This window comes from Musca autumnalis, unplaced genomic scaffold (genome assembly GCF_047663935.1).
Source record: "Musca autumnalis isolate F117 unplaced genomic scaffold, ASM4766393v1 scaffold_2, whole genome shotgun sequence".
Classification (NCBI taxonomy): domain Eukaryota; kingdom Metazoa; phylum Arthropoda; class Insecta; order Diptera; family Muscidae; genus Musca; species Musca autumnalis.
The window spans coordinates 110,882,855-110,895,748 of NW_027411755.1; the positions used below are offsets into that span (position 1 = coordinate 110,882,855).

Genomic DNA, 12,894 nt, shown 5'->3' on the forward strand with positions numbered 1-12,894 from the left:
CTCTGTTGCCGCCGGGATAATAGCATGAGTATATATTTATGTAATCATTGCCTGATGAGATCTTTAATCCTACTGTTTCAATAACTGACGTATTTATATTAGGTAATAGCTGGTGGTCGATATTTTTTTTGATAAGTATTGCAACGCCCCCACCTCTTTGATCTGGTCGGTCGTTTCTGTAGCACACATAGTTTTTATTTTTAATCGAGTGATTGCTTTTTAGCCAGGTTTCATTGAGAAGGCAGATATCAATATTACGATTTTCTAGAAAGTACATTAATTCAAACATTTTGTTGCGAACGCCTCTTGCGTTCCATGAGATGACCTTCAAATTGGAGCTCATTTTAAAAATTTAAATGCAAGGGCAGTAATGACATCGAATTGGTCAGCCTTTGACTTACATTTTTTTAAATTAGATATTAACTCAAGAGTTAAAGTTCTCATTTCCTCTGGGGAAAATAATTCATTTGATGTTTCTTCTGGTTTGTTCCAGTTATTATTCGTGGTAGAAGTATTATGATCCTGGTTCAAGGAATTTGGAAACATTGTAGAAAATTTCTGATTGCCAGAAAATTGTGCAGTCGGTTTAGCTTGTCTTCTTGGCTGATATTTTTGCCTAATCTCTAAAAATGATTTCCTTGCAGGACAATCGAGAGACGAAGATTTATGTTCGCCATTACAGTTGGCACATTTTACAGTGTTAACTTGACATTCTACGGTTAAATGATTCCCAGCACAATTAGCACAGAAGGTTTTGACATGGCATCTATTAGAACCATGGCCGAACATCTGACAGTTGTAGCACTGTGTAACTTTATTCCTGCTTGGCTTCTGATATTCCCAACGAACTCTGATACGGTTTATATCAGAATAGCTTTGACGCAATTCTTTTAACGTTATTGACTTCCTTTCGAAGTACACAATATAAATAACGTTTTCGTACGAGGCGTTGATTTTTTTGGTCACCAACTTAACGTCTGTGCATTTCAAACCCATTTCAATGAGTTGAGCTTTTACAATTTTGGGGTCCATTTTGTCCATGTTAAATAACAAGGCCTTATAAGGTTTTTCATTTTTTGCGGCATATGTAAAAAATTCTACCTGTAAACTTTTGGAAAGTCCCTCGCAAATAGGCTTAACATCAGCAGGATTGGTTAGAAATAGTTTCAACCCGATAGATATTTTTCTTATAGAATAATTGGTTATATTCAATATTCTACATAATTCATAGATTTGCTCAGTTTTGCACTTCAGTACAGTGATTGGAGGCACCTTGGCTTTTATCGAGTTATCGATAACTATCTCATCATTATTATTATCATCACCGATGTCGTCATCATCCAATGTTTGGAGAGGTAAATAGAAATTTTGGTTATTTGTTCCCTGAGGAGAACCACCTGATTTCACTCTCTTACTCATTATTTTATGCCTCGTAGAGGCAAAACCATCTTCGTCGCACTGTCTTTTAATTTTGTTTGTGTAAAGTTATTACTTTTGTAAGTGTGAATACAGATCACAAAACAAAAATAACCGTATTTTATTGTTTTTGGATTAGTAAAGAAACTTCTGTTTGAGAAAGAACACGTCTGTATGGTATAAGCGGCACAATACGACTGATGAAATGGTTTGGCTTATATTTCCTTTACCGACCCACCTCAGAAGAGATTATGAAAAAATTACCACAGATAGTGCTTTTTATCACGATTCCAACCATGTATTGCTTTTGTTGCAGAAATGTATACTTCCCGAGATACGGGCCTCCAAAGTTCCACAAAGGCCCTAGTATAAAATGTTGGCAAACCACCGCAGAAAATTATTAAAAAATTACCACAGATAGTACTTTTTACACCGAATCCAATGAAAATATTTAATTTAAAAGAAAATGTTGTTCCCGTTCCCGAGAAGAAAGTCTTAAATCCCGGCCAAAGGCCGGCTATTTAGAAAAAAATATCTAAGATCTAAAGATTTGCACCTGGCCATAGGAGAAAGTCCTAAATCCCGGCCGAAGGCCGGCTATTTAGAGAAAAATATCTAATTTCAAAGAAAATTTTGTTCCCATTCCCGAGATTTGCACCTGTCCATAGGAGAAAGTCTTAAATCCCGGCCGAAGGCCGTCTATTTAGAGAAAGATAGGTTAGGGCCTTTGTGGATCTTTTGAGGCCCATATTTCGGGAAGTATACATTTCAACAAAAGCAATACCTCGTTGGATTCGGTGAAAAAGCACTATCTCTGGTAATTTTTTCATAGTTTTCTGCGGTGGTTTGCCAAAATTTTGGAACTCTAAAGGCCCATATCTCGGGAAGTATACATTTCCGCAACAAAAGCAATACAACGTTGGAATCGGGATAAAAAGCACTATCTGTGGTAATTTTTTCATAATTTTCCGCGGTGGGTCGGTAAAGGAAAGGAGTTCCAATGGTTTATATTTGTAGTATTCATAAGATCCTCTTTTGTATTTTTTGCTTATTAATAAAAATCCAATAACGAAATGCAAATCGTGTATTTAATTTACCTTAGAATGAACGATACTCCCTGCGACGCCTTCTTCGCCACCACAACTGGATTCGCACTGTTCCACTTCAGAATCGGTACTTTGCAAATCTGAACTTGCAGCACACACATCGCTTTTTTGTTGATGGTTTGACGATGAATTACGTCGTGACCCTATTGGATTGGTATCATTCCAGTCAGTTCTCCGTTGCAGTGAGTTACGACGGTCAGTAACGGGTGGTGGAGGAATTGCGTGATGGTGTTGTTGTTGGTTATTAGCTTCCAGCTTACTGCCAGTGTCATTCCAACTAAAACGAGGTAATGGCAATTGAACAGAGGCAGCGATTAATTCCTGTCTTAGTTGCATTGATGCTTGGTGTGCAGCAATTAATTTCAGGCAAGAATAGAACTGTGCTCGCGAAACATGAATGGCAGTATCTGGAATACCGGCAAGGGATATAATCTAAAATGCAATAATGACCAAAGCTATGTAAACCAAATTACACCGACAGTAAGAAATCTATGCACCTCAAGTATTTTTTCACTAGATAGATTAGCAGAACGAAACAACTCTGAACATCGCAGCATCGGTATTTTTCCAGTTTTTTCTTCATCACAGCACAAGAACAAATCACCATAATATCGACTTTCAGTTTCCGTCAAAGATACTTCTTCCATTCTGAGGTTGGTACGTTACAGGTGGCAACCGACCGTAATCGGGGTTTCAAAGGATGACTCTAAAAGACAAGTTTTACAATAACCACTTCATTTTCATGAACTACTTTACTCAATGTTTTTTTCGATTTTCACGTACGTACTTGTCTGCACTTCGTTTTCCTGTATAGCCCTTTTTGGCTAATTCGAAATATCATGTACAAGAAGTAACCTAGGCCAACTTAATATTTTTTTCAACAGTAATAAAATAAATTAATTAGAACTACTCCTTGTATGAGTATGAGGCCTGTCTTTTGCCGTCGTAGTTGACCAAAGTCGATATTTTAACAAAACAACGGCGTTCTAGCATATAACGCACGCAATTTTTGTAGAGCCAGCTTAAAAAGTTTGTTGCATGGCACAATTACCAAGGTATTGGTATCACACCAGCTGTTCAAATATGAAGTGTCAAATCCCTTTATAAAAAAATTATTTTTGTTGTAATTTCCCCAAGTCGTCGAAGGTCGCACTAGCGCTGTTTTAACATGGCGACTTCGAGTTTATAGGCAAGGGGTATGAGGTAGTGAAACCGCCGTACATGGTTTTCTGTGTTTGCGATGTTGCCTCTTCCTATTATTCGTATCAAGAAACTCGCTAGTGTGACCAAGGACTAACATAAAGACAAATTTGACACAACATATTCAAAATTTTACGATACAGGTAGTGGTAATTGTGCCATGGTTTGTTGCATGGTACAATACATGCTCTGTTCCTTTACTTGCCTGAAGTTACCATTTCTTACCATTTGTAACCCAGCAAAAAGTTTGCATCCGCGGATGCAGTTAAATCACTAGAACAATTGCCGCTGGAGTACATCTTTTCCTATGAATTCACCTATGAATTTTACAAGAGAGCGCGCAGCTAGGATGCACTCCATTTTGCTTCCACGGCACACAGCTAGGAGTACTCCATTTTCGATCCAAATAACAGCCTTTGATGTAGTGTTTTTGATTGTATTTAAATGCAGCCTAAAGATGTTATAAAATGCAAGTCATTGCAAATATCCCAAAATAAATAAAATACATTGCTTATTCGTGTAAAACAAGAATATTAACTTTATTACATTAACACAAATTATAAAAACTCTCCAATAAATTTGATCGTAACTAAGCATGGTAGAACAAATACAAGGTAAAGTTAACCCTACGCTCCATAACCACCTGGACGAACGGGAGTCCATAACCAGGGTACCCGGGTACCCAAAAGAAGTTTTTTCGTTTATATTCAAATAAAATAATATTTATATGTACAAATTATTAGAATCGCTTAGTTTTTACATCTCAACTGTACAAATTTCATGTTTGTAAGATAAAATTGGTTTCTATGAGCATTTTCTAGGCTAGAAAGGCCCACAAGCAAAGGACTGGTTTTGTGTTTTTAGGTAGAAAATGTTGAGTTTTTTTATTTGTGTACCCGGGTACCCTGGTCATGGACCCCCGTATACAAAAACTTTAAAGTCATTTTTTAGTTAATATATTTAACCAAATTTGATAAAGTTCTTTCCAGTCTCTAAGTTTAGCCGAAATCTCTGATGATCCGGAGTTTCATGTTGATATCTTCAATAATAAAGGAACAGCAGCACTTTAAAGTTCAAAAAGTACCCGGGTACCTGGTTATGGACCCCCGTATACAAAAACTTTAAACGCATTTATTAGTTAATATATTTATCCAAATTTGATAAACTTTTATCCAGTCTCTAAGTTTAGCCGAAATCTCTGATGATCCGGAGTTTCATGTTGATATCTTCAATAATAAAGGAACAGCAGCACTTTAAAGTTAAAAAAAGTACCCGGGTACCTGGTTATGGATCGTAGGGTTAATACTACAACAAATACAACTCGAACAACAACCACAAAGGAATTTGTTTTTGTTTGGAACGTTAGTGCCAAATATAAATGTAAACAAAATAAGGAAATGTCTATAAATTATTGGAATTTAAAAAACTAATAATTTTTCACATTTGATTGAATATTTTGAAAAACATAAATGAAAACTCGTTAGATTTTCAGTTTGAATGTTTCCATATCATTCCACTAAATGCACAATATCACGCAGGAAGTAGAATTCTTGCAAAAATGTTTGGGGTCGCTCGTAATTCATTGAAAAAAGAGAAGGTGTTTCAATCTTTTGTTTTTAAAAACAAGAAGCACATGTTTATTAGGGCTTTATTATTTTCAAGTTTAACAAAATACCACACATATTGACAAATATTGTACCGCCTCTATAAGTGGTGTTTTAGTGTGCGACATGTCGTTCGGACCTGGAGGAGGTTACATGTCAATGATATGAAGGAGTCTTTATGGGAAATTGTTTTTATTTCAGATGAATAATTTTTTTCTTCAAAAAATATATGTCCCTAATATACATCGAACATAGAAATAAATATATAAAATGTCGTATGGAATTTGACACTAACACTACAGCCCAGTTCAGTCAGCTGGGTATTGCTGCTACCTTTTCTTGTTCTACCATGGTAACTAAGTTTACTTCCTCTACTCTGCTTTTTATGACATGGAAATTGATATTGCTTCATCATCCAAATGGTTTTTAATTTTTCCTCCTACTTCAGTTCAGATTTCCAAAAAACTCCAACTCCACTTCAAAAATCATTTGCGTCTCGTGAATTACAGCAATGTTCCTAACTTTAGTTTGTATTTCTTTATTTTTATAAAACAAGTTCTTAGAATTTTAACACTCTTTCTTGTGTTCAGAAAAAAAGACTGCGACTGTAGGGATCAAAAAATTGGCTTGCTTGGCTAGGGATCTTTAAGCGAGTGCTTCCAAAATGTATCGAGCGCAGTGCATTTTCATAACTCCGTGTGGACTGCATCGAAAGATGTATTGAAATCATAACTCTGCATTGCACTACTTCCAAACTTTTTTGCTGGGAACCTACAGTGTTCCCTTAGTCCGTGTTTATACAGGGAAAGTTGATGGGAAAGAAAATTGAGTTTATGGGCGAAGGAGTAGAGAGGAATACGAATGGGTACACACACCCCTGTACTCGCAAATTCTGTTTTGTTTCTTTATTCTTTGCAGATTTCTTTTGCATTTTCTTTTCTCCGCCGGCAAATAAACAAGAACGCATACATTTGAATTAAAAACTTTTGTGATGAAAAATAAATTGAACAAAAAATTATCTGTAAAATGTAATAGTAAACATATACAAATGTATTTATTTAATTTTTAATGATCTTTACTTAAATGTTATAAGCAATATCGCCTTAGTATTGCCTTTGCATGATCAAACGATAAAAAGAGTGCGAAGAAGAATCAGAAAATTGACACAAACATTAAAAAGAAAGAGAAGAAGAAAATTTGCCTTTCCAGCTTGAACGTCTAAACACAGACTGACTTTAAAAAGCATGCAATTTATATGAGGGCAATTCACCACTTTTAGCATTTTCTGCCAATGTTTCCATTTTTTCTTAGGGGGTGGTAACCCCTAGAGAACGCGTCGCAGGTGGCGGATAGCGAACGCCTCCCAGATATGGGTGGTAGAAAGGAAATGAAATACCTCCCGCGTTTACACTATATGTAAATGTCATATGACATGAAATTTTCCATCGTTAAATATTCACTAATATGTGAAATATTGGAGATTTTCCTTACGCCATTTATTCTGTGCGTCCACCCCAGCAAAAATATAATAAAATTACGTCTCCACATTGCCTCCGTGGGTAGATATGGAATGTTTTTATTTCGTGTCATATGACATTGATAGATAGTGTAAACTACCTCTAACAAAACCACTCTAAGGTGCGTCTGTCTTACAGTAAGCGGCAGCAAAGAAGCGTCTGTACTCGGCTTGTAATATAGATGGAAAACTTTAAACCCTTCAGAAGTATATTTCCTTGAAAACCAAACAATTTATGAAGTTAAGAAACAAAACATGGCCCTCAATCTCCGGTAATACGAGGGTGCTAAGAATACCCCGAGGTAAAACAAATCAAAACCTAAATATTGGCACATGGAATGTACGGAGTCTCTACGAATCTGGTAAACTCGCGAATGCTATATCTGAAATGGAAAGATTAAATATCGATATCCTCGGAATAAGTGAGACATGGTGGCTGATAACGGAGAATTTTTTCTAAAAACATGAAAATCTACCACTCAGGCAATAGTAATCAAAATCGTAGGAATGGAGTGGGAATAATCGTAAAGAATACAGTGGCACCGTGTATAACAGGCTTCATCCCAAAATCTGACCGATCTTTGCTTATAAAATTAAAATACAAGCCTATTGATATAAACATTATTCAAATATATGCACCCACTGCTGATAAAAGCAATGCCGAAATTGAATTTTTCTCCGAAGAAGTTGGGGATCTGTTACAAATGACAAAGCCACACGAAATAACTATAATTCAAGGCGATTTTAATGCTAAAATAGGGAGGGAAAGAGTATCTGGAATAACAGGATTATACGGACTAGGTGAAAGGAACGAAAGAGGGGATAGGCTAGTTCAGTTATGTCAAGAACACAAAATGAACATAGCTAATACAATGTTCTGTCTCCCCCCAAGAAGGCTGTACACTTGGAAATCACCTTAATGGGTACATTACACGATATGTATTTTACATATGGGTTGTCACTTTGCGTGTACATTTTGTATATAAAAAGTGACAACCCATATGTAAAATACTGTTACGGAATTAGATTTAACTAATCTCCGTGTAGACGTTGTTTTATTCCCCGATACGATTTGTACAAAATAAAACAGGGTTCGTTTTAGATTACGTTTCTACAATGCTTTATTTACTTTATTACACTTATTCAGAACCGACTTTAATTACTAAGCACACAGCAAGTCTCTAGTTAGCACGCAGCTATTCTTTAACCGATCTGTTCAGTTCAACGCTTAAAACACAACACACTCGTCATTGCCAGTTCCCCTGTATTTATATCCCAAAGTCTCCCTGTTCGAGAGTCCTCTAGAAAATGTCTGGCAACTCCTCGAATATGTACAACACAGATACACAGTCGCACTAAGTCGATGGTCAGACTAGCACGATTTCAACATGGCGACGTCAAGTTTATAGGCGAGGGGTATGAAGTAGTGAAACCCATGTACATGGTTTTCTGTGTTTGTTGTGTTGCCTCTTCTTGTTCTTCGTTGCAAGATTTTTTCTTCAATTTTCTTTCATTTGTATTTTCTCAAGCAAACGTTAACAACAAAACAAACATAAATACATATATTTAATAAAAACATTTAATTAATGAAATAGAGAAAATTTAACTATTAATATTAATTTAATTGTTAATGTTAATTATTTTGTGTTGTTTTTTGGTTTATTTATGTCTTTTTTTGTTTTTATTGGTATGAGAAACACAACAAACGCGAATGGTAAAATAAAGAGGACACGCAAAGATCTTAAATTTCACGTTAACGTGTGTGGACATTAACGAAATTTGAAAAGAAACTTTAACGAAATTGGTTTCATGAAACCTTGCTAGTCTGACCATCGACTAAGCGAACAACCAGACTCACATACATGGGGGATGATCAATGACGTAATTACAACAACAAATAAATGCAAGAAAAGAAGTAACAAACTAAACGATAATTACATGATTATGGCAAAACAAACAAAAGAACATTAACCAAAGGTAATGTAACGACTAGAATGATGAAGAGAGTTCTACATGGTAGTTGTTGTTGCTTAAATAAAATAACTGCGTAATAAAACGTTACGTTACAATTCAAATTTTTAAATTAACGGAAATTAAACTAAATTAAATTAAACCTATCAGTTACATTCGTAACAATACATATCGTGTAAAGTACCCATAAGATAGAAGAGGTCACATTGTACGTAATCAAATAGATTTTATTTTAATTAACTCGATTAATTAATTTAATTAATCTCGACGAAAGCTCGACGTAGCAAAACTTAACGATATCTCTTTGAAAACAAGCCTAAAATACCGGATGAACCAGGAACTAAACGCAATCAATATCGAAACAGTTGAAGACATATGGAACGATGTTAAAAATAAACTCAAGCTCATAGCAGAAGACGCCCTAGGGTATTATAAACGATCCAAAAACAAGGAATGGATGACACAAGATATATTAAATTTGATGGACCAGAGACGAAAATATAAAAATAATATATATTTGATGTATATTTCGGCTAAAGGTCAGTGAAAAGACGTTGTTTGTGTTTAGTTTTAAATTTTTATTTTTGTTCCAATATTTCGGTTGACTTCGTCAACCATCTTCAGGGATAAGCTACAAAAAGAACAATCATTTACAATTTGATAATAACAATTATAACACAAAGATTACATTTAAAGAGAAAAGCTTCTGCTTTCTTACGCCGTTTGAGCTAAACTAAGTTTTTCTTTCTTGTTGTCTTGAGTGCTTGTTGACTAAGTTCCTGTATATGTGTGCACAGTGGTCAGTATCAGTTTTATAGTTCATTCTAATGTTTGTAGGGGTATTTATTATGTGCAACATTTCTAAAGTATATCGTCTTTTGTAATTGCTTTCTTGCGTTAATATATCCACATCTATGAAACTTGGCGTATGTCCAGTTAATGTGCAATGTGCTGCTAAGGCCGTCTTTTGTTCTAAGGGTTTGTCCGTATTTTGATCCGACTTATGTCCGGAAAGTCTGGTTTTTAGTTTTGTTTTAGTTGTACCAACATATACCTTAGGGCATATGTTGGTTCCGTCTCCATTGCACTTGATTCTGTAAACAACATTACACTTATCCTCCTTTTTTAACTTCGATTTTGTTTTGCTAAATATGTTGTTGACGTTGTTCGTAGTCCTTAGAGCTAACTGGTAATTGTCCTTATTATATATATTGGAGTTCTTAAACCTCTCTGAGAATCCAGGTACATAGGTAATCGCTTTGTATACTTTTGCTTCTTTGGTTTCCTTGACAATTCTATGTTTTTCTTTCGTATGTTTTATTAATTCTTCTATAGTTTTATGTGGGAACTCATTTATGGCTAGAATCTCGTAAATCTTTTGTTCGTTTGTTTGATGAAAATGTTCGTCACTTATGCTTAATACTCTATTAATAAAGTTTGTGGCTGTATTGATTTTTACTCTTCGTGGATGTTTAGAGTTGAAATTTATTAGACGTCCTGTGGCGGTTGGTTTTTGTACCAGTCTAGTGATAATGAGTTTCCTTGTCGAATTATGACTGAGTCCAAGTACGGCAGTTTTTTATTTACTTCCAATTCATGGGTGAACTGTATGTTTTTGTCAAAGGAATTTAGGATGTTTAAAGTGTTGTCAATTTCGGTTCTCTTCACAATGCAGAAAATGTCGTCTACGTACTTCGTTATTAGTTTTGGTTTATTCGTCATCTTTTCTATTGCAGCGTCTAATAATTCCTCCATTACGATGTCAGCAATAATCGGTGACGCTGATGATCCCATTGGAAGTCCCTTTCTCTGCTCGTACACCTTGTCATTATATATAAAATATCTAGAGTCTTTGATACAAAGAGTCAATATTTCCATAAAAACGTCCTTCGGTATTTTGGTGTGTTCACTTATAAGGTTCCACTGTTCCTTTATTGTCCTTAACGCTAAATTTATTGGTACGCTAGGGAATAACGACACAACATCAAATGATATTAAAACTTCGTCCTCATTGATAAATGTATTTTTAATTCTCGATTTTAGATCCAATGCGTCTCTGATGTTGTATTTTGAATGTTCGGTCAGATGTTTTAAAATTGCTACTATATATTTGGAAAGTCCATACGTCGGTGAATTAATAGATGAGCAGATAGGTCTTAGTGGTATTCCCTCTTTGTGAATTTTAGGGAGGCCATATATTCGTGGCGCAACTGCTGTGTTAGTGATCATCCTATTTTTCTCCATGGCATTAATTATATTCATATTAAATAATTTTTCCGTCAGTTTGTTGTTTTTGGTTTGAAGAGTCGATGTTGGATCTCGTTTAAGTCTTCTATATGTACAAATATCTCGCAGTATTTCTTTCATTTTTGCTTCATAATCATCTTTGTTCATCGCAACCGTCTTTCCCCCTTTATCGGCATTCAATATAAAAATGTCTTTATTTTCCTTGAGGAATTGTTTTGTTCTACCCACTGTGTCAATTACAAGTTTATCTCTTTTACTTAATTTAGTCCGTTGTAAGTGGTCGTCAATAAGAGAGACTATTTTCACTCTCGCATTTTCCTGATCCTCTTTGTTGTCAAGTGTTTGTATGCATTCTTCACTCTCAGCAATGACATTCAACAGGGGGAATGCTGTTGTTGTTGTTGGCAACGCATACTTCGGTCCCATCGACAGTAACCACTGCACATCATTCGGTATTGTTTTGTTTGTGGAGTTGTAGAACCAGTCGTTGCTTTGCATGTTGAGTTGTTTTTGTTGAGTTTCTTTTAGTTTCTCAAACTTTTAAGGACAATAAAGGAACAGTGGAACCTTATAAGTGAACACACCAAAATACCGAAGGACGTTTTTATGGAAATATTGACTCTTTGTATCAAAGACTCTAGATATTTTATATATAATGACAAGGTGTACGAGCAGAGAAAGGGACTTCCAATGGGATCATCAGCGTCACCGATTATTGCTGACATCGTAATGGAGGAATTATTAGACGCTGCAATAGAAAAGATGACGAATAAACCAAAACTAATAACGAAGTACGTAGACGACATTTTCTGCATTGTGAAGAGAACCGAAATTGACAACACTTTAAACATCCTAAATTCCTTTGACAAAAACATACAGTTCACCCATGAATTGGAAGTAAATAAAAAACTGCCGTACTTGGACTCAGTCATAATTCGACAAGGAAACTCATTATCACTAGACTGGTACCAAAAACCAACCGCCACAGGACGTCTAATAAATTTCAACTCTAAACATCCACGAAGAGTAAAAATCAATACAGCCACAAACTTTATTAATAGAGTATTAAGCATAAGTGACGAACATTTTCATCAAACAAACGAACAAAAGATTTACGAGATTCTAGCCAAAAATGAGTTCCCACATAAAACTATAGAAGAAATAATAAAACATACGAAAGAAAAACATAGAATTGTCAAGGAAACCAAAGAAGCAAAAGTATACAAAGCGATTACCTATGTACCTGGATTCTCAGAGAGGTTTAAGAACTCCAATATATATAATAAGGACAATTACCAGTTAGCTCTAAGGACTACGAACAACGTCAACAACATATTTAGCAAAACAAAATCGAAGTTAAAAAAGGAGGATAAGTGTAATGTTGTTTACAGAATCAAGTGCAATGGAGACGGAACCAACATATGCCCTAAGGTATATGTTGGTACAACTAAAACAAAACTAAAAACCAGACTTTCCGGACATAAGTCGGATCAAAATACGGACAAACCCTTAGAACAAAAGACGGCCTTAGCAGCACATTGCACATTAACTGGACATACGCCAAATTTCATAGATGTGGATATATTAACGCAAGAAAGCAATTACAAAAGACGATATACTTTAGAAATGTTGCACATAATAAATACCCCTACAAACATTAGAATGAACTATAAAACTGATACTGACCACTGTGCACACATATACAGGAACTTAGTCAACAAGCACTCAAGACAACAAGAAAGAAAAACTTAGTTTAGCTCAAACGGCGTAAGAAAGCAGAAGCTTTTCTCTTTAAATGTAATCTTTGTGTTATAATTGTTATTATCAAATTGTA

General features: G+C 35.2%; 1 protein-coding gene across 4 annotated transcripts in view; it reads right to left on the minus strand.

The window, feature by feature from the left end:
- The window catches only part of Reps (RALBP1 associated Eps domain containing), a 61,463-nt gene extending 57,727 nt beyond the window's left edge, over positions 1-3,736 (minus strand). The window contains exons 1-3 of one of the 4 annotated variants that reach the window (XM_073968866.1): positions 3,310-3,736; positions 3,020-3,228; positions 2,514-2,954 (exon numbers count right to left, since the gene is read on the minus strand). In XM_073968866.1, coding sequence (XP_073824967.1) covers positions 2,514-2,954; positions 3,020-3,169 — 591 coding nt within the window. In that variant the 5' untranslated portion in view covers positions 3,170-3,228; positions 3,310-3,736. Of the gene's footprint in view, positions 1-2,513; positions 2,955-3,019; positions 3,229-3,305 lie in introns of all 4 variants that reach the window. The other 3 variants (XM_073968867.1, XM_073968869.1, XM_073968870.1) reach the window with 3 other exon arrangements.
- Positions 3,737-12,894: the final 9,158 nt, after the last annotated feature.